The sequence below is a fragment of the Corvus cornix genome, chromosome 15, assembly GCF_000738735.6.
Source record: "Corvus cornix cornix isolate S_Up_H32 chromosome 15, ASM73873v5, whole genome shotgun sequence".
NCBI classification, from domain to species: Eukaryota; Metazoa; Chordata; class Aves; order Passeriformes; family Corvidae; genus Corvus; species Corvus cornix.
Genome location: NC_046345.1, coordinates 8,084,726 through 8,106,258, shown reverse-complemented (window position 1 = coordinate 8,106,258; position 21,533 = coordinate 8,084,726). Strand labels below are relative to the sequence as shown.

The following is a 21,533-nucleotide window of genomic DNA, read 5'->3' as shown; positions in this document are numbered from 1 at the left end:
CATTTTCCTGCCAGTATTTTGTATCTAGACAGAAGATGAAAATGCTCAAAGTAAGCACAATCTCTTTGGGAACAGTAAGTGCAGAAAACTTTTCAAGACAAAGACATGAAAAAGCACAAGGAAAATCTGACTCCAGCTTCAACGTGCCAGTTTTAGATGATCATCAGAATGCTAAGGTAACATTACTACCAGGTTACAGAAAGGCCTCAACAAACACTCTGAAAATGCCTCCCACTGAACATTATCTACAGCTATTGCATTTTCTTGACAATGTACACTGCTACACTGGCCTGAACGGGGTCACCTTCAAACCACAGGTTTTTGTCCGATGACATCCATTATTTGCTGCTCATTATCTAGAAACACACCTGGAATAACACAATTAAAGCAGCAACCTGCAGTAAATTACCTCACAGACCATAGAACTGAGTTAAAAGCCATCGTCACTGTTGATTTAGCCAGTAAGGGTCACATGAAATTTGAACTTGTCCTCTTCCCAGTTCAGGCCCAAGATTTGTTCCACTTGACTCAGGGTTGGATGAGTTTTGTCTGTGACTGTGATCTCAACACCTCTGACTCAGTAATGTGTGAAGCTCATCTAACCCACTTTCAGGAATCCATTCCTGAAACACAGGGATCCTGCACTGATTATGTGACAGAGATGGAAAGCAATTTGTAGTGAACCATAAAGTCCTGGTTGGAACTTGAACTGTGCTTTAACACCTGTTCCTACAGTACTTGATATTTCCCGCATTGCTCACACACTGCAGTTTCTTTATTCGGAATATTGAAAAAGCAGAAAAAAATACCTAAGCCCTCCTTCTCATTATGTTCACTCCCTGGGTGAAAAAACAATTATCAATGTTTTCTATTTCTATCTCTATGCTCTCAAAATACAAACATGGTAAAAACACTTTTATGTTTAAGGAAGTTTCACCTTTGCCCCTATTTCTGCATCCTCTTCAGACAGGATTTCCCTTATTTAGATAGCCAAAGACTTTTTTAGTGCATTAAAAAAAAAGTGTTGTAAGGTTGTTTGTTCCTTTTTTAAATGAGATTAACAAATTAGCAGTAAAAGAAGTAATCTTCTTCATATCCTCTTCATTAAACCACGTCAGCAAGCTACACTGCAAAACCAGCAACTGATTTCTGTGGGATTTATGAGACTCACTGAAATCTAGTTGACCAAATTGAAAAGAAATCATGATTTCAACAATAAAATGAAGTAACAATAGCTGCCAGCATTTGGAAGATCAATATATTTAAGGAATGTATTTGAGAATGATTTTCCAAGTTTTGAAATAACAGATTTAGTTGCAATTTTTTCTTTTGAGGGTAAGAAGTTACAGGTTTTGAAAGTGCCTATAATTATTATGGCAAGCATCATCTTACCAACCTTACTTCAAACAAATGATTGATAAAAAGGGCACTGTTTACATTCCTCATGAGCAGTGCTGGAGGGAGGAGGTGTCCACTGCAGGCTGCCATTGCTGCAGGGTATTGCAGGTACAAGCTCTCTGGTGCTTCCAAAGCCCAGATCAGACAGGCTTACTGCAGGAGCCAGGCACCTGTACTGCCACAATTATTTCATCATTTTAGTCAGAACTTCACCTCAAGTCAGCTTTATTTGGTAAATACAGGATTAAAGAGTGTGGGAGAAAAATAGCAAATATTTATATTGTACACAGAGCAAAGCTTTGTGTCCAGCTCTCTCTTTTTAAAAGGCAGTTGTCTCACTGGGAAAAGTCAGGGGTTTTTAGCCTTCTGACTCCAAAGTTGGTTCTCATTTTCCATGTCAGTGGCTCTGCCTTCTATTATTTCTTCATATGCACCAGACTCCTCTTTATGGTTATCTTCAGAGGCAGCCTAAGCAAAAGGCTTTTCTAACCTGTAAAAAACCCTCAGAATTTATAAAAAGTTTCCTCCTTAACCTAGTGAGAAGCTAAAACCTTGTGATGCTTAAGAGAACACCCTCTCTGGCCTGCAGGTCTGGATCTTAACCTTGCATGAGATGGGGCAAAGCACAAATTCTGTTCTGCCTCATTCAGACCAGAAATGTGACTCTCAGTCTCATAAATCCACCACACAGCATCTTCAGGTCTCCTAAGCTAACTCTTAGGCCAGGCTAAATTAACTGGACTGAATCGAATTAACTGGCTTTCCAGTGTCCAAAAGAATTAAATTCCCAAAGAAAAGGGGGAACAAGGGACAAAGACAGTAGCTATTTCTGAGACAAGGGAACAGAGATATTTGCCCAAGGTTACAGAGCCTTGATAGGGGCTGAAAGTACAGCCACAACAATCTGGTCTGCCCACACACAGTGACAATGTCACTGAACCAGAGTGGAAAAAATAGGTATTGACATCAGACACATTACAATGCACAGGAGGAAAAATAGCTCAGCCCACATGTAACATATCCACGCAACAAAGAAGAACAATTTCCTTGAAATTCCTGTCAAAAGGCACACTAATCTGTTCATATTTGAGATTCCAATCAACCAGACATGCTCTGGCCAATCTCACTACTTGAAACAGGTATCCTGATCCCAGCTGGCTGCCTCCTCTGGGCACACTGGTCAGGCTGTCAGAACGTCACTACATGAAACATTCTGGCAAGCCTGCAACACTCTGCAAGCCCAAGATGCCAAAGTGCTGTTGTCAGTAAAAAGGAATGAGCTAACTATCACTTTCCTCTTTATTCTATGCAATTTTAGCGTAAGGATAAGCCAGGGCAGTGTCCTGACAAAGCTGACAAAAAAAGTGAGCCAATGCCAACTGACAGACTGTAGTTCAGCTGCAAGCAATGCACTGCTTCCTCCAAAATTATTAGTGTAGCAGTAAAACAAGCATTTTTTACACCAATGCATTCTTAAAAAGTGTGGGGGGGGATAAATCTAAAGTTACTTTCTAGAATAGCTCATGGTAAATTCTAGACAAAGGTCAATGGTGATTTGCACTGCAGCATTTCTTTAAAAACAAAGGCTAGTCCAATAGTTTAGGATTCAGAAGAATCAGAGAAATCCCTCGTAGATCAGTTCACAAACAACCAATTAATAAAAGACTAGCACAGTCCTACCCCCTGGAGCACAGCAAAATATATTAATGACTGCAAGGCTCTCCAGTTCTCCACTGAGGGGTCCACTTCAGAAATAAGACAGCTAGACAGAACCAGTGAGTGCCAAGAGTGCACCATTAACACCCCATTTTCAAATAGTCTATTGACTTCTCTAAAGTATCTGTCCTGTAGCAAACCACAACCAGAGAAGTACAAGCCACAAAGGGTTTCATTACTATTTTTTACTTCAAGACAAATAAACAGAAAAATTCTCCAGAGCTTCATCACCAACCTGTGCAAAGTAACTTCATAAGTTACTGTACACAACATGGCATTGCAGCTAATCTGGCTCAATACCTCTCTAAATAAAGAGAGTCCTGAGTTTCTCTAAGTCATCAATTCATTATGAAAGATACTTTGTGGTTTCCATGAACAAGCTGCACAGGGAACAGAGGGTGCACGCACAGTGACAGATTCAACAGAGGACAGAGCAGTCCAGAGATGCACAAGCTCAATTCACTGACTTCCTCTGCCACCTACCCTGCCTTATCCCAGCACTCCTATCCCATTCCTGTCCAATGCCATCCTCCCCTTCCAAAAACCTGAGCTATCCCTCTGAAAAATAAAATCTAAATACAATCCTTCTTTCAACCCCACTCTTCAACTTAGAGCTCCACAGGGCTGGATTCAGCAGGGCTGTGTGCTATTCTGGAGAACAAGTGTCTCCTCTTTCTTCCAATTGATCTGGAACACCTTGGTCCTGTGGAGGAGAGAGCTGTACAAGCACCAGTCCACCACAGAACAAAAGGGGGAAGAAAGGGCTCCCCAGACAGTGATACAGAGGAAAAGGGGTGGATGCACACTGAGGAGAGCTGGAAGTGCACTGCAGATCAACTACAGAGGCAAAAGTCTGGTAAACTAACAGGTGTCAAGGCCTGAATTCATTTAAACATTTATGGTTCACCAACTATATTCTGCACAGTCTCCCTCTCTCTCCATTGCACAACACAATCAGGCACGTTACACTTCTTGCTTAGCATTTACTTGAAGCAATTTTAAACCACATCATGGTTCACAGTCTGCAATGAGCTGCTCTGAGTGAAAAAAAATGATCTGGTAACACCCCAAAACTCCCAACCAATGCAGAGAGCAGCAAGGTTGGTGAGAGGCTGGCGAAAACAAATGAAATAGCTGTAATTTCATTTCTTCTCAACAACACACTGGCCTCTTCACGTGTGAAGAAACACCTTCAATCATCTCACCATTGCACAAACACACCTGCAGGAAGATATTAAGTCTCAGACAGGCTGTTCGTGTTTAGAGTTTGGAATGTTGCACCTGTAAGCTTTTCCTCGTATCTGTCCGACGGGAAGATCTTTAATCAAACACAAGATGTTTCAGAAGGCAGCTCACAGCCCAGAGCCATCGGCAATCCTGGGCAATGGCTGCCACCCAGTGCCTGGAAAAGTAACTGCACACACTGAAGGAAAAGACAAATCTCAGCTGCTCAAGCAACAGTTTCTGCTTAAAATTTTCCCCTATGCCCTCATAAACAATGCACTTTAACACATCAGAAAAAAAAAATTAATTCCAACAGGGAAATATTTCCTCTACTTCCTGTTTATTCAGCGTTTTACAACTTCATGCTATTACAGAAAGCAATCCCTTCATAATTGTCATTTACGCAGAAAAAGGGGGGAGAGACCCACAAAAGTTTCTCTCACAGTGAACCATGATGGCAGAAGCTTTCTGAAATATACTGTCATGATAACTCAAAAGATTCTGTAGTGTAAGCTTTCCATTCATAATATCATCTATTAATCTCCTCAACTGCATGATGCCAAATATCCTTTGGGTTAAGAAACATTACTGCAAGTTTAAACCCAGATGGAGAGGTGCCAGCCCCTTGCCCTGTAGAGACCAGAATTCTGCTTATATGAGGCAGCAGTAGAGTCTTTTCCATCAATGAGCAGTTAGGCTTTCTGGGCAGCACCAGCATAACAACAGTTTGTATTTCCATCTATACAGATGCTCATTATGCCACAGCTGGAAGGCAGGCAAGATACCCTGGGAGTTCATATAAATGAACCACTCACCTCTGCCCTATTTACAATCCAATTACAAAAAATAAATAGATGTAATGCTCTCCTTTCTTTCACACACCTTCAAAACTGTGCTCCCATTCAATCTCTTTTGCTTTCACTAAGGCATTTTTGTTTCTCCAAAACATTAAATTAAAAACTGAGCATAAAGAAAGCAAAGACATGATATGAATACACCCATCACTACTTACTTCTCCTGTGATTGGATTGGTTCCATATTTCTTTATCCAAGGAACAATGCTCCTGAAAAGAGAAGGGATAAAGTAATTTGTGACAAGCACCATCAGAAACCTCTACTGATGGCCACGATTGTTTTTGCTAACTTGCAAAGACCAAATGATGGTTACACAGCTGTAAGCAGTTCAACAACAGGAAAATGAAGCTAAGTACAGACAGGAACTTACAGGATGTCAAAGACTGTCCCATCTGGTGTGCACACTGGGTATTCAAATGGCTGCAGAGACAAACTGGAAAAAAGAGAACACACTCTTGTTAGCAAAATCAGCTGGAAATCACGATGTAATTGGCAATCACATTCAGCATCCCTTGTTAGGGATGCTTCCATAATCCTGGCAGCTGTTAGCTCCTCTGTATGGAAGGCAACTTCCTGAACTACCCAAGTAACTACCCAAGTAACAAGGATTTCTAACCCACTTCTACCAACTCTCTTCCTTCACTCCTGCACTTCAAGCAGTAAACTCTAAACAGAAAAAAGTAGCAGAAATATTTTTCAAGCTACCTTTATCACTATCTCAGCAAGATGAGAGACTGACCAAGCACATTCTGAGCAGGGACAAGTAGACTTGAACCCTGATTACACAGATTTGAAAGAGTGGGATGTACACAGTAATTGTTCTGCATTATTTTATCACTTGTGTATTCTTTCAGCCATCACCTCCAACCTCTGCAGACACTGATCATGGGTCACACAGACTTTGTTTCAGTTCTTATTCAACTTGTTCTTGCCATGCTACTGCCCCAGCAGGCACAAGTCAATGAAAGTAATTGCCTCAGAAGAAGATGGCTTTAGTTCAGTGTCACCAGCCTGATAACTAGATGTGTCATTTTATAATGATAATGTAAATTTGTTGTCTTACCTGCAGTGATCAAATGATAAACGTCTAAAATTGGTCCGTGGAAGGTCTGTTTATGGAAAAAGAAAACCCACCCAACGGTTTTAATAAATACATGGTATTCTAGGTAACAAAGAAACACTAAAGTTACATTTTGCTACATAAACCGTGGCAATTTACTGATGACAAGGATAAACACATGAAGCTTGCAAAACTGTAACTAAAATTTCTGAACTGAAATTACACTGCCGGAAAAAGGTCACAACAGAGCTCTGACAGACCGACAGCGCTGAATTTAAATCTGATGATCAACGCTCAGGCCCTGCCCCACCAGCGGGCACAGACCCGGCGGAGGGCGGGGACGCTCATCTGGCCACAAACGCGGCATTTCCGAGCAGCACCGTGAGCTCGGGCCGCAGGCCGGGGGTCGGAGCTCAGCACCCGCTGTCCCGGGGACCTGAGGGAGCGGCCCGTCCCCCCTTACCTGCTTTCTTGCCGCCGTAGAACTGCGTGTACTCGGCGCACGTGATGTACCTGCGAGACAGAGGGGTCACTGAGGCACAGCACAGACACGGCCCCGCACAGCTCGGCCCCCCCGCGCCCCCCGCTCACATCTTGTCCTTCTGGTGCTGCCGCTTGCCCATGGCGGCGGCTCGGCCTGCTCGGCCTGCGCTGCCCGGGCCGCGCCTCGGGCCCGCCCGCGCCTTCCGCCGGGTGCGGCGGGGAACGGCCGCGGCGCGGAAACACCGGCGGCGGCAGACGCGTTCCGGGGCCGCGCCGGGCCGGGGGGGACAGGCTGGGAAAGCCGGGGATGTTCAGCCTGGAGAAGGTTGGTGGGGCCTCAGAGCAGCCTTCCAGGGCTTCTGTTTCACTAAAATATGTTTTCTTGCATGGAATTTAAAATCATTGTATTCCTGCTCTGTTGGGCAGTGACAGAACCTCCCAAGAAAAATTGGGTAGAAAAACCTACTTGGTGTCTTAATACGGATACAGCTCTTCACAAAAAGTATTTCAGTGTCTCTTCAAAGACTTAACGACAAAAAATTTACTGTCTCTTAGCTAATTACCTTTAAATCCCATTAAAGAGCCTTCATTACAAGACTGGTATGAACAGCACAAGGCTGTACAGAGGACAGAGTCCGGATACCTTGTCTTTACCAGGAAGAAACAGCCAGGTGTCCTGGAGCTTCCACTTAACAAACACCTCCGAATCCATTCCTGCTTTGTTCTTTCCTTGTTAAACCATCAACCTGGCAGCTGTCTACACAAAGCCACTGGAGTGAAATCCATGAAAGTGGATAGCCAGACTCCCACTGACTGCACCAGGCTTTGGACCAGACTCCCCTTCTCCCCAGAAGATGGTGTTCAGCTGCTGTTTTAATCCCATCAGTTGGTCCTTGGCTGCATCCATGAGCACAAGGGTGAGCACAACCTGCTTTGCTTGCAGGGAGTTAGACTAAAGGACTTCTCAAAATCTCTTCCAACCCAAATATTCCATGATTCTATGTTGCTACGGTTCTCCTCTGAAGAATAGAATAGTTGTTCCCATGAGTGTAGTCTAATTGGCAACAGCATATGAATTATTTACAACATTACAACTGGTTCTCACTATCAGACTCTTTGGCCACAGCACCACAGCTACTCCTTGTCCTGGCTGAGGGTGAAGGATATTGTTTTTTAGAGGTTTAGGGGAGAAACTACCCTTTTACAAGGGTTTAAATACACTTACTAATTTCAAATCTCTTACTCAAAAACATTTCAAAGCAAGGCATAAACTGAGGCACACCCAAACAGCAGGGCCTGCAAAGAACCAACACCTTCACTTGCTCCTTTCCCACCACCAAGCGCAGTCTGGGAAAAGAAAACAACTTGATTTGTTTTCAGTGGAATTCCAAGAGCATTCCACAAGGAACATGGCCAGAACTGCATGAAGCTCCTTCCCACTCTGGTCAGTGGTGAGGGGAGCCTGTTTGGCTCTGGCTGAGATGATGAGCACTCCCACACAGCTCCTGCTCCCTCGGCCAAGATGGGGCTCCAGAGGCAAACACTGTAGCTGTCCACAGACATCACCAGCACTTGCCTGATCACGCTTTCAGAGGAAAGATCATCCAGACAGAATTATTTATTTCCAGACACATTAACGTGATTCAGCCTGTGTTGACATTTCTGGAGATGCCTGTGCCCTTTGTAATAATTCAAGACCATGTTTTTGCTTTTTGTTTTTTTAAACCAATGCAATGTTCTTTTATTTTGTACTTACAAAAAGAGCCACCCCATTGTATCCCTCCCCCTCCCCCCAAAATGCCTTTTACAAACATTGAAAAATTAAAAACCTGATGATGACATGTTAATTTGGTAGAATTACTTTGAAACATAGCCTTTGTAATTAAATTCCTACAAGATGACTTTGTAGTGATAGCCTGATTATTGGCCAAATAAAATTCCATATTACAAGTTAGCAAATTCTCGTACAAAAATAGTCCATGTGTTAGAACAGCCTCTTATTATTATATTCACAGGAAAGAGTCTATTGGCTGCATAATACCTTAATATTTATGAAATTTCTTTTTACGTGGCTCATTCATCTAATTTAATATAGTGTTGAGCCTCAATAAATCCTCAGGCAAAAAACCCTAAACAGGGTTAAATATGCTGTTCAGTGTACTCTGAAGTACTGTGCTTTTCACAGGACATCCAAGAAACCGCACAAACAGTTCTCAGCTCGTTTTAATATTAAATGAGATCCAGATCCAAAAGGATCCCCCTGAAGTACATATCCATGACTTTCCATAGAAACAGAGGCCTCAGCTTCAGAGGAAACAGCTTCAATGGTCAAGCTTCACTTGGGAAACTGTCTAGCTCCTCCACTCATCGTTTTCAGGAATCCGCTGGGACCTCTGCGGCACAGCCCTTCTTCAGGAGTGTCCCCACTGACCGGGCTCTCGCTCCTCTTCTGTCTCTGGTTAATGCTGTTCAGAAGTTTCTCTCGGACCAGGCCTCACAGGGAAAATCTGGGGACATGCTACTTGTCTCTCAAGATGTCTAGCTGCTCTTGATACTCTGTGAAAAGCCTCTGGAAGCGGAGGTTCTGTCCAATAACAGGAAGAAGCTCTTTCAATAGTTCTCTCTTTTGTAAACCCTGCACAGAAAACAGAAAAGCATCCTCAGAATCTATGTTATCATTAACATGTTTCATAGAGCTCTCTAAGATTCATGCCCTTTCTCCTGCCTAGAGAGAGCTGTTTTATGTTCTCACTCAGCTTCCATGAATCCCAGAATACAAACTGTCTTTACATTTGCACACTCATGAAGCTGGAGCAGTCTCTGCAGTTCCAGACTCCAAGCTGTGTTCTGAGAGGGAAGACCTGTCTTTGGCATGTCCCTGTTTCAAAGCTGCTGTTTGAACAATGCTGAGAGCTGAACATGCAACTTTCCTTCATCTGTGTGATACTCAAGACAGCACCAGAGCTGACTCTGGGTCAACAAGCATTTGCCTGTGGTTTCACATGGAATAAATCTCAATGCCATGGGATAAAGCCTGCTTATGTGATCAGAGCAGAGTATGGAAAAGGTAATACCCTGTAGTTTTTATGGGAAACTCTTCCTTGTTCTTCATTAAACTACTATCAGGACTTACCATAACTGTTGATTCCCACTGACTTCCAGCTGAGTAATGAACTGGACCCAGTAAATCCTTGCATAATTCTCGCAAACGATATTCAAACCCTGGAGATAATCAGAAATAAAATCACATTCATAAGCATTTCACTACATATAACCACTCCACAATGCAGCAGACAACATTCAGGAAAGAATTATAATAAATAAAATAATAAAATAAAGCCCAAAATACTGAGTTCTGGAAAGTCATATTACTATTCTTACAGAAAATCTTTGGAAATACAAGATGATTTTTAGAGCTCTGAAGGGTCTTATTTAAGGTTCTCAAAACCAAAACCACTACTAAAGATGATCTACAACAGGGAGAAAAACTGAAGTCTGAAGTAATTACTCCAGCTTGTTTTAAGAGCTGCCCTGATCTCAACCTCTCTCCCACTGCCCCCCCATCCTGCCCGCAAAAAACATACCAGCTGTTAAAAAACCAAAACACATTTAATAAAACCACACAGCTTCCAGGCCACCTTTATTCACCCAAAAATCAGAGGGGGGAATTCCCTTGCAAGAAGCAAAGCCTATGCAAGAGTAACTTGTCAATCAACATATAACAGATGGAGTATTTTAATGGATTAGAATTCAGTGGACATTGAAATAATCATAAGAATAAAGGGTCAATAATAGAATATGCAATTTTCAAAATTCAGCAGCTCTAGAAAACTAGTGAAGCAGCAATACACATCTGGCAAAGCACAGTTTTTGTGACACCCATCCATCCATCCATCCATGGCAGCAACATTTGGAGGTGCCAGAGGAACCCAGCAGAGGTTCTCAATTACTGAAGGCTTTTAAAAGTACAACCATCTCTTTAACATATGACCCAAGATGAATATTTTAATTTCAGCTGGGGAAGGACAGAGAGAACCACATGCAGTTCAGTAAGCTCTCCTGTTAAATAAGGTAAGGGTCAAAAGGCAAGAATTAATGAGTTTGATTTTAATTCTGGCAACACCTATTAGGTGGCCTAACATGAACCATTTCATTTCCCTCGGTGCAGAATGATTATGGAAGGTGAGGAGTAAGGCTGAATTAATACAATGGGAACTACTAAATTATGAATGTGGACAGGCAGAGATACAAGAGAGATCTTCATAATCCAAAAAGTGTAAAGTCAGATGGTTAACCTTATTTAACATAATAGCACAGAGATAAAATGTATTCAAATATAAAATAGACACACAGAACCTTTCTTGTGTGTTTCTTTCCTCACAGAATTTAACACATGGAATTCACCAGTACAGGCAGTTGAAATTTTAGAATGTAAAAGAATAAAGTGCAAGCAATACAAGCAAATTCTCTGCAGTTTTATGGGCTCTGGTACAAAGTGTCAGAGACTGAGCAACCCCTCCATTTCACATCAGACAGCAATTGCCAGCTGGCTGAGGAACATTAGGTATTTTGCAAGGTGCTGCTGGTTTTCCTGAAACATCTGTAGCTGCTACAAGACAACACTCAGGATGTGCCTCACAGACCACTGGGCTTTTTTACAATGCAATTGCCATTATTGGAGTCTGCAGATGGCACTGCTTCCCCAGACTATGGTCTGTTCCCAGTCACTGGGTCAAAACAGGATTCCTGAGAACTGAGCACTGCAGAAGCAAATCCAATTTGTTTTAAGCAAACTCTGAGTCCAGAAGCCAAGTGCTAAAAGGAGGATGTTAAGGGCAATCATACATATACATGACATGAACAGTGTTTCTTAAAAGCCCATCAGAACTGCAGAGAAGTACCAGAGGCTGGCAGGTCTCACCTTCATTAACTAGGTACCGTGCATAGATAAGGAGCCAGTGGTGATATTCGTGACTGGATTGTAACATAAGTGCTGCTGCTATCTGGTTCTCCAGGTATGCAAGTGTTGTTTCTTGTTGCACTAAATGAGGCATGGAGAACAATCTTGCAGCTTGCCTTCCTGAACTGCAAAACCAAAAAGATTAACGTGCCATAAAATCAGATACAAGTTTAAGGAATATATCTTTTTGTAGCACTAGCTATACTGCACTGATCTTTCAGAGGCACACAAGATATAAGGCATTTAAAGGATTTCTTGCATATAAATGTATTGTCATAAGAAAGCTAATTTGAAAAAAGTAACCAGTTATTAGAATTTTTTTCAAATGGAATTTTTCATTCTGTTATTGTCTCTCTCAAAAAGAGAGTGTTGTTTGTTTGTATTTCAAATGCTTTTCACAATTAATTCCCCTTCTCCTCAAGAGAAGAGCAATAAAATCATACAGCTCTATACAGTTTCTCTCCAGAAAAAAATTAAACTTGGATGTGAAGGGCAGAAATAGCAAAGAAATCTGCCTGGGAAATCTAATTCAAATCCAAGTGAGGATGGGCTGTTAAACTACCTACAGGAATCTGCTCTGGCTCACACAATTCCTTGGTGATATTTTCACATGTTAAAAATACTCACTAGATGACTAATATCTCGACTTTCTCAAAGACTTCATTAAATAGATTCTTTGAGGCCAACTGAACTGCTCAAAAATTGTAGGCCTACTCCAGAAAGCTTGTAAACTAAAAATTAAAATGCAAAATGTAAATAATTTGTTTTAGGTAATAAAAGTATGACATACACAAAGTTGTCCAATACCTTACCCATCCAATAAAGAGGAGCTTTAAAATGATTGCATGTAGAGCGTGCTTTCCTGCCCCCCAGACAATCTCATAACAACATTAAGATACAGACTATAAACATGCAAAGGTTTAAAAAACCACTGTATGAACGACTGATTATTTCAGAGCCATTGGCATTTCAGGAACTAACTCAGTGATCCAGGCACGTGAATAAATGACATGACAAAACCCAGACAAACGTGCTGATGACAGGAAGGCAGCGGGTGCGTACTTTGATGTCCGTCCCTGTATTACAGCCAAGGGCCCAGAACACAGCATGGCTTCTTGGGATGGCAAACTAGTCCTGAAGTCTGCACATTGTGCTAGAGAGTCCTGTTTGTCAGAAACAAGATTCCTGAAAAAAGCAAACAACGAAAAAAGAAGTCTGAGGATTGCAAACAGCAACGTCAGTGGATCCAGCTCTGTTCTGCCTCAAAGCCTGATTTGTGTTTTCAGAGATGACCAAAAAAAATATCACTGAAGTGCTCAGGAATCCCAGGCACCCTGATTATTCCCACTGTGTGTCCAAATTCTGCTTGTGCCATGTCCCTCCTACCTCCAAAGTTGAAAATATTAATTGTATAATGTAATTTACCATTAGTTTGGAAAGAAATTAATTTTCTACTTGCCATTTTACATTCTAATAAGAAGCCATGACCCAGAATGATGCCCGGAGTGAACACAGGTAATGACTTTCTCATTAGGAACTTGATTTTACCTTGTCAGGTGTCCCCCCACCACCAGACACACACATTGACAATCTTTTCTATAATTACAGCTATCCCTTCATATGGAGGGAGCTGACATTACATTCCCACACCTAATTAAGGATATCACCTTCACCTGCTTGAGATGCCAGAAGAAAGAGAGTGGCTCAAACCAATGCTAAGTTTAGGCTTCAGACAGCACAGGGGTAAAACGGTACAAATATTTGAAATACCCTTTGCTTCTTTATCATGTTTAAATCTGTATGATGATTAAAGGCATTGCTCTTTCAAATATTTGCCAAACTGTGGTACAAACTAAGAAATGGCAGCAAATTCAGAATTATGGCTGAGAGCCCATCCTCTGCTCCTTACTCCCTTGACATAAAGAACAAATAAGGTGTTTTTCCTTTTCCAGAGGATTCGCCTCAAGTAGTTGAATAACAACAATTATTCTGAGGAGGAGTTAAAATAAGCCCTTTCATCAAGCAGGCTCATTACACTAATTACAACAATTATATTAGGACTACAACATGTTTTTTTTCCTCTTAGGAGGACAACAAAGAACCTGTTTTGGAAAGACACTGTAAATAATTTAACCATGGAATTTTTTTATAGGAACTTATGCCTTTCCATGGGGAAAGCCTATCTGATCCCCAACAAGACACAGACTCCTGTGTAACCTTTTCTTGTGTTTAGTAGTAACTCTTCCATGACTCTGAGGTAGAATGATTTCTTCCCAGTAAATCAGAACACATGTTCCTCTGAGTTGCAAAAGCAGGAAACAGTACATGACTTACCATGTAGAAAGAGAAGGATTAAAGCAGTATGCCTTCCCATCAGACATGCTCATGACAGGAATTCCATGCTGAGTCAGCAAGATCTGAGAGACAGTTGCATCACTTCCTACAAGTCAAATCAAACCGAAGTGTTTCTTTTGGAGTCTTGCCTAAGACTCATAACGGTCAGAAATTGTATCCACCATTAATTATCAGTTACAGCAACCAACAGAAAAAGGTTCAATGTTGTTCTCAAGTACTGATAGGAAAGTCAAGACACAAGTTAATGATGGCAAGCACCAGGCTCAATGCAGTAGCATTAACATCAATTTTGCAAAATACATTATCGATCTTGATGCTGCAATTTATACAGAACATGGGCTTAATGAGGAACATTCCCCTTACCTAGGGAAAATCTTCAGCAATTCTGCTATGTCTTTTGTAACCCAAGAAACCTGTAGCTTTCTTTTTCCCATTAAGTTAAAATTATAAACCCCAGCATATTTAGAAAAGCATGCTAAGAGCACAGTATAAGTGGGACAGCTGGAGTCTCATTTCCCAGCATATTCCAAGCCCAGGGTTTCTGCATGTAACTTCTAATGATGACATTTGCAAACTGGTAATACAACTGCTTCTCTAGCTAGTTTGGATCAGTACTGTACTAAAACAGAAGCTAATGTACTCTAAGACACTGCTTTTTTGATGATTTGTGTTGTGCCAGATTGAAACTGAAGATTTTAAAGTAATGAATCAGAAGATAATCAGTTGTTGTTCATCATTGAGACAATAAACATGCAAATTACACAGAGAAATTGCTGTAATAGCAGATTTATATTAAATATTTATTTCGTGATCTTCACAACACTGAATTTCTACATTCAGAAGCAAGGCAGACTATAAGCTACAGAATCTCACACAGGTTTGCTGCTCACTGATATTGTCATCACTGTTATTTCAAGAACTTCCCTTTATTAGACAATAATGGAGGGAAATTATTTGTTTAGGCTTTCCAGGTTTCATAAAATTTCAGCATATTCATAAATGGCACTAAATAGTACAGGTGGGCTCAAAGGTTGGTAATTAAAGGACTTTTTTATTACCTGAAAATATTGTTTGCAAAGACTCATCTCTAACAATGGCTGTCTGCTTGTGAACATCCCTGAAAAAGACAAAAGGACAAGTCTGCAGTCAACAAACAACTGAAAACTCCAAAATCTTTTAACAAATGCACTTTTTCATTATTCATGACAAAGCAGGGGATTAGGCAGTTTGTTTGTTTGGGGTTTTTTATTTGTTTTTTTTGTTTTGACACTCTCTTCATTGCTTAGACAAAATTACTTTGGCAGAATCAAACCCCTTATGGTAAGACAGAAGTTAATAGCAGAAAACAATTTTTATGGCTCTTTATCAGGAAACCTCATTACAGCAAAGCAAACACCGAGGATCCAAATAACTCCTTTAGGAGCTCTGACTTGCCTGAGACATTAGATTGAATTCAACAACTGTAAATAAATTACCACTGTTTTTATCTTGGCATCTTGAAAATGGCTGGAGTAGTTTAACTCTAAAACTTGTGTACTTTATTGGTTAAAAATGATGGAAGATGGAAGTATCCTTGCTTCTCTTTCCCCTCCCCCCCATGCCATTCCACATGCATCACAAACACTTAAACTAGTGACTTCTAGCTGATTCTTTATCTTTGTTCTAGAATGAAGTTCAGTATTATGGACTGTCCTAGAACAGAAACAGGATTCTGCTGAAACAGAAACAGTCCTGCCCAGTTAACTCTACATATTCTATTCAAAAGTGGACTTGTGTTCAGACCTGATGTGGTTTAAGCTCCAGTTTCAACAGCAGTGCAGTGACACAACTGAAGGTACCTATGAACATGGCCTGAGGCAGCTGCTGCAGCCAAACGTGGCCCTTACCAAACAGAGAGCGTAGCAGCAGTGGTGAGAGCCATGATGCAAGAACCTGTGCAGTGCAGGGTGGAAATGGGTGTGTTCAATATTATAGGAGGAAGAAGGCGACGACCACAAGCTGAAAATACTGATAATGTTCGTTTCTCACAGGCCACAGTCACAATCTCACTGAAAAAAAAACCAAAACAAAACAAAGAAGAAACATTTGCATGTTGTCAAATGCAAGTAGCATAAAAACAGGCTGAATTCTTAAGCTGTCCTATAGCTTGGGTAAATTCCCCAAAAAGTAACTATTGCAGCTTTAAGAAAAAATTTTCAATACCAAGAGGAAAAGTTATAAACTAAACAGACCAAGGGGCATAGCTGGAAATACCAGCAAAGCTTTTGGTTATACACAAGCTCTCCTTCAAGCCTATACTTGTATTTAACTTTAAAATCTGCTGCTTCTTTTTCAGGGCTCAGGCTTCAGAAATACACTTTCAAACTCTGAAGTTGAAACTAGGCAAAATTGAGAAAAATTAAGGAAAAAAATAGCAAAAGACTCAGGAAAATACTTTGACATGACAAAAACAGGCCATTTCAAATTTTTGGTTCTTTAGTAGCTAGCACTTGAAAACCTGTGACTTATGATTTAGTCAACTTTAATGAAGAAATTTAAAGGAGAAATGTAAACTTACAGGAAAATAGTTGTAACTCACTAATGAGAATTTGTGATGTTTTAAGACTGCATAGAGTTAATACTTAAAGCAAAACCTGAGACTAAGAGAGGTGCACACTTTTATCCATAAACATTTATTATGAAAAATAACTGTAGACTGTACTTTTGTACACCTAAAAATGTCTTCTGGCCTTCAGGACCCTCTTCCTCCAAAAGATACTCTCTTACCAGCTTCCTGCTGCAGCGAGGATTCGACTGGTGAGGACTGTCTCCCATTCCTTTCCTTCTCGATTACACTTTAACCTGCTCAACTTTGAACCTCCCACTGTGGTCATTTCATTCTCCACTTCAAGGTACATTGATGGATCTGAACTTATCTGAAATACAAAAAATAAAATAATTTTTGGAAGAGGAAAAAAAACTACTCCAAAAAGCAACAACTACTATTAGATCCAAACCAATGTCTTTAAGAACAGATTTAAGTACGGCATTCTCTGTTTAACGTGGCTTCAAAATATACCATGGCACTTCAAAAGAGCAGACCTCTGAAAATTGGCCTTGGCTAGAACACAAATAACTTCTTTGTATTTGAAGCACAAACATAAGGAAAGGTTGTGCTAGTCTGTCTCTGCTTCCTAATTGTGGGCACCAGATCAAGTCTGTATGTGCCCAGCCTCCCCACAGTCTTGCAGTTGGAACCAGACTACCACAGCCTAAACACACATAAAAACTATTTCACAAATACCTAAAGCACTACTATTTGCCAGCCTGTTCAGATACAGAGCACCTCCGGAGAGCTCTCAGAAAAGCCTTGTTTTTATTCTTCAGTGGTGTACTCCCAACACCACTGCAGTAACAGTGCAGCAGCTACTCCCACCAGAGCCTCTTACCTCCACCACACAACTTGGGCTAACCAGGAGGAGGGACTCATGAACCAGAGCTACTCACTCCTCCTTGAAGTTTAGCTGGGTCAGAAGTGTCCTATTTTTAGCTGGTTTGCCATTATCTTTATTCATACAGACATATTCTTAGAAGCTGAAGTGCCACCATCTTGCTTACTTCAACAAACGCATGCATTCAAATGTTAACTTATCCAAGGATGTGCATAACCTTAGAATATTTAAAAGAAAGCAGGATTTTTTGTTTGTTTTTAAAGTATTTTTCCTTATAGCCCACTTACTTGCAAAGTAAACGATTTCTGTGGGATTGGGGTTGGCAGTTTAAGTGCTAATGCTGGTGCAGAGATGCAAGCAGCATCCTTCTCAGAGGCCAATGTAGCTGGGGCCTGGAAAAAAATAGCAGAAATAGTTAAATTTTTCTATTAAAAATGTTAAAACCAAATATATTCTACCAAACAGATTGATTTGAAAGAATTTTCTTAAAATTCCAAGTAATGCCAATTGCAAATGTATGAATACAAGTTTTTTAATATAGCTTCTAAGAATTAAAGAAAAACAAAACAAACTTGAAGTGGTCTCTTTTTTTTTTTTTTTTGAAAACAACCCTATTTTCAGCTGCAACTAATTCATGAAAAATCTGGTATATTACATGGAAAATCTAAGCTCTAGATACTGAAAACACAGGTATCTATATGATAGATAAATGACCCTAAAATGATGGAAACTCTAATACAACTACTTTAGGGTTCTGAGGAAATTCATAACCATTTAAGTCATCATATCCAAGTCAAGTTTCTTGTTCTTGAACCACTCTCCATCATACACCACCAAAAACTGATGGCATTTCATTGTATTCTATACAGTCCTTTGGCAGGCTATCATTACTTAGCATGCTGGGACCTTTAGTAAGTAGCTACGTATCTATGTAAAAAATAAACACATTTGCCACACCATGTGCACCTGCTTTTTTTAAGCTTAAATTCTAAAATCAGTAAGTTTAAAGGCATGGAAGAGGGATGGCTAAAAATTCTGAGGGACTGATACTACTTGTGTTTCCCTGAGTCGATGAACAAGTCAACATGGGACTGACTTAATAAAATGAACTTTGAAAGCCACAACGAATCTTATTTATTTTACCTGAACAGTTAAAGTTACTGGTACAAGTCTGGAGTCTTTCCGAGGCCTTCCTTTTTTCTTCTTTTCTACTGTTTCTCCCTCGAGTTCCAGTTTCCGTTTGGGTACACTGAGTGGTTTAACAGCTGGAATCTTCTCTTCACTGTCACTGCTGCTCTCCAGAATATCCTTGGGCTTATTGTCTTTAATTAAATTCTGATCCTTCAGTCTGTAAAAAAAAAGTCTGTAAAAAAAAAGCTGATTCCAAAAGTTGCCATGTATCCTACACATTGCCCTCTTGCAGGTAAAGTGACATTTCTTAGCCCTCTTCGAGTGTATTTCAAAATGCACAAAGGCAGGAGGAGGAAGATGAAGAGGTATGGCAAACCCTTTCCAAAAGTACAATGTGCAATATATATGTGAACCAATCAGACATATTCTCCCCTTTAAAAACAATTAATCAAACCAGAGTTAGCCACTGGATAAAGCTGGAAATAGCAACTTTATTTTAGCATTCAGTTCCAATTGCAATCAGATCTCTTTCCCTGAGCTGATACAAATAATTCGGCACTCTAAGATGCCAGAGCAGTTCATCTTTTCCCCTTCAGCAGACATTAGACTTTCTGCTTATTCATGTAGAACTTCTGTCATTCTGTTGTCTATCCCCAGAAGTTCTGCCCAGTTCTGACTACTGCAAAATGTGTATCTGTGAACCATACAAATGACTTCACTGCTACAGCTTCCATTTCAGGAAACATAACTATGGAACCACAGAATGGTTTGGGTTGGAAGAGACCTTAAAGACCATCTTATTCCAACCCTGTGCCATGGGCAGGGACACCTTTCACTAGGCCAGGTTGCTCCAAGCCCCATCCCACCTGGCCTTGAACACTTCCAGGAATGAGACATCAACATCTTCTCTGGGCAACCTGTTCCAGTGTCTACCACCCTCACAGTAAGGGATTTTTTACTAATACCTCATCTAAACCTGCCCTCTTTCAGTTTGAAGCCACTCCCCCTTGTCCCATCACTACATGTCCCTGTGAGAAGTCCCTCTCCAGCTCTTTTGTAGCCCCTTTAGGCACTGGAAGGCTGCAATAAGGTCATCCTGGAGCCTTCTCTTTGCCAGGCTGTACAGCCCCAGCTCTCAGCCTGTCTTCACAGCAGAGGTGCTGCAGCCCTCTCATCTTTGTGGCCTCCTCTGGACTTGGGTCCAACAGATCCATGTCCCTATATAACTAAATATAATATAACCAATACAAAGCACAACCCCTGTGAACTCTCTTGTTAACCATTAGACACTAAAATAGGTCATTTAATCATACTCTTCTCCTTTCCTCCAATAACTGGTTATTAATTCACACTGTTTTGCCTTTATTCCTTAACTACTTGGCTTCAGAGAAATACCTTACATAACCCAAACCTCTCTTCTCTGGCATCTAAATTATGCCAAACAATATACTTTTATCCATATTTCACTGACACATCAGAAGCAATTATGAGAGTAATTTAACATATCTTGCTTCTGCATCACATGGTTAAGCTCTTTGACATAAAAATATTGATGTATAAAAGTATGTTTTATTGAAAATAACTAGGGAACGACATACTTCTTTCTCAAGTTCGCTATTTTTTTATCATTTGTTTTGGTGAAACAGGAATACTTATGCCATAACACTATGTCACAAACCAAAATGCTTTCTTTTTTTTTTTAATCATGTGGATCCAGAGCCAAAACCCTTTAGAATCAGAGAATCTTCTCTACATGCCTTCAAGGCATAAAACTGAAATACAACTACAGCTATGATGATGAGAGGTTGTCTGCTGACATGTATGGTGATTTATCTTGAAGTAAATCTTTCTTGTACAGAGATGCAGGCTAGCTATTTTTGGCTGGTTTTGTCTTCTAAGGAGCCCAGCTGCACTCAGTCACACAGGCATACGTACACACAGCCTCTTACAACAATAGTTTTAACTTGGAATATCTTGAAGAATCTGCTTGACATCAAAATGCCAGGGACAAATGTACAAAGGGATAACACCAGCACAGAATGTACCTATTTATAGCCGTCCCCTTCCCTCCAATAGTGGAAGAAACCCAAGACAGCTTCTAGAGTGTCAGCACTGTGACATCTACAGCACAGAGAATTAGTGTTTCAACTCCGCATTATTATCTTCCTCCCTCCCAGGCTATGTCTTACCTGTCCACAACAGTCTGATTTGTGTTTGTTACAACAGCAGTCCCTGAGGTGGCTTTGGATCGTTCTGTGAATCTGGAATCAAATGCTTTCATAGGTTCAATCTTGGATGGAGTTGTCAACACAGAGGAAGACGATGCAGAAGGAGCAGCTGAGGCAGAGGTAGCATTTACACTGTCATGAAAAGAGACAGCAAAAAAGGATTGAAAGAAATTTAGTACTGGTAACCTGCGTTGCTCATAACAACTAGCACTCATGCTACTGGCTGGAAACCATGCTGAAAGCCTTCCACTCGAGTACATCGTCAATTATGATATTCTTTTTCCACTCTTTCATGCATCAGTGTTTTGCAAGCTTTGCTACTCTCAAAAGCTGTGATACACCTCAAAGCTCAGAGCTTCATGTGGCTGCATATCTGGATTAAAAGACCCTAATTCATTTATTATGTATTTTAAATTCAGGAAGGAAATTATACTTTCAGCTGGTACTTACATAGGCAAAGGGAAAGGACTACTTTTTAAAAAGATCACAGGGATTCCTGCTTTTACCCCTTGTTCAGGTTACCAAATATTTCCATTTCAATATTATATTTTACTGTTTATCAATCAAACAATTTGGGATGAAACAATTTGTGCCAGGTTTAGATTTTGTTGTTGAAAAATCCAAACTTATTATTAGGCCTTTCCAAGCGTAACTCTAGGGCAAAGGAATGTGTTTTCCCCACACTAAAGCAT

The 21,533-nt window shown here is 40.6% G+C and overlaps 2 protein-coding genes across 3 annotated transcripts in view; both read right to left on the bottom strand.

Annotated features, from left to right (window-relative positions):
* PPIL2 (peptidylprolyl isomerase like 2) overlaps positions 1-6,948 on the bottom strand; it is a 67,743-nt gene extending 60,795 nt beyond the window's left edge. Inside the window, exons 1-5 of the mRNA XM_039561081.1 lie at positions 6,845-6,948; positions 6,717-6,766; positions 6,257-6,302; positions 5,564-5,626; positions 5,351-5,402 (exon numbers count right to left, since the gene is read on the bottom strand). Coding sequence (XP_039417015.1) covers positions 5,351-5,402; positions 5,564-5,626; positions 6,257-6,302; positions 6,717-6,766; positions 6,845-6,876 — 243 coding nt within the window. The 5' untranslated portion in view covers positions 6,877-6,948. The remainder of the gene's footprint in view (positions 1-5,350; positions 5,403-5,563; positions 5,627-6,256; positions 6,303-6,716; positions 6,767-6,844) is intronic.
* Positions 6,949-8,941: 1,993 nt separating this feature from the next.
* LOC104688784 (protein HIRA) overlaps positions 8,942-21,533 on the bottom strand; it is a 32,645-nt gene continuing 20,053 nt past the window's right edge. Inside the window, exons 15-25 of one of the 2 annotated variants that reach the window (XM_039561232.1) lie at positions 20,803-20,973; positions 18,626-18,845; positions 17,770-17,874; positions 16,818-16,966; positions 15,938-16,099; positions 15,110-15,168; positions 14,031-14,136; positions 12,759-12,881; positions 11,658-11,821; positions 9,870-9,958; positions 8,942-9,371 (exon numbers count right to left, since the gene is read on the bottom strand). In XM_039561232.1, the coding sequence (XP_039417166.1) occupies positions 9,255-9,371; positions 9,870-9,958; positions 11,658-11,821; positions 12,759-12,881; positions 14,031-14,136; positions 15,110-15,168; positions 15,938-16,099; positions 16,818-16,966; positions 17,770-17,874; positions 18,626-18,845; positions 20,803-20,973 (1,465 nt within the window). In that variant the 3' untranslated portion in view covers positions 8,942-9,254. The remainder of the gene's footprint in view (positions 9,372-9,869; positions 9,959-11,657; positions 11,822-12,758; positions 12,882-14,030; positions 14,137-15,109; positions 15,169-15,937; positions 16,100-16,817; positions 16,967-17,769; positions 17,875-18,625; positions 18,846-20,802; positions 20,974-21,533) is intronic. The other variant, XM_039561233.1, reaches the window with a different exon arrangement.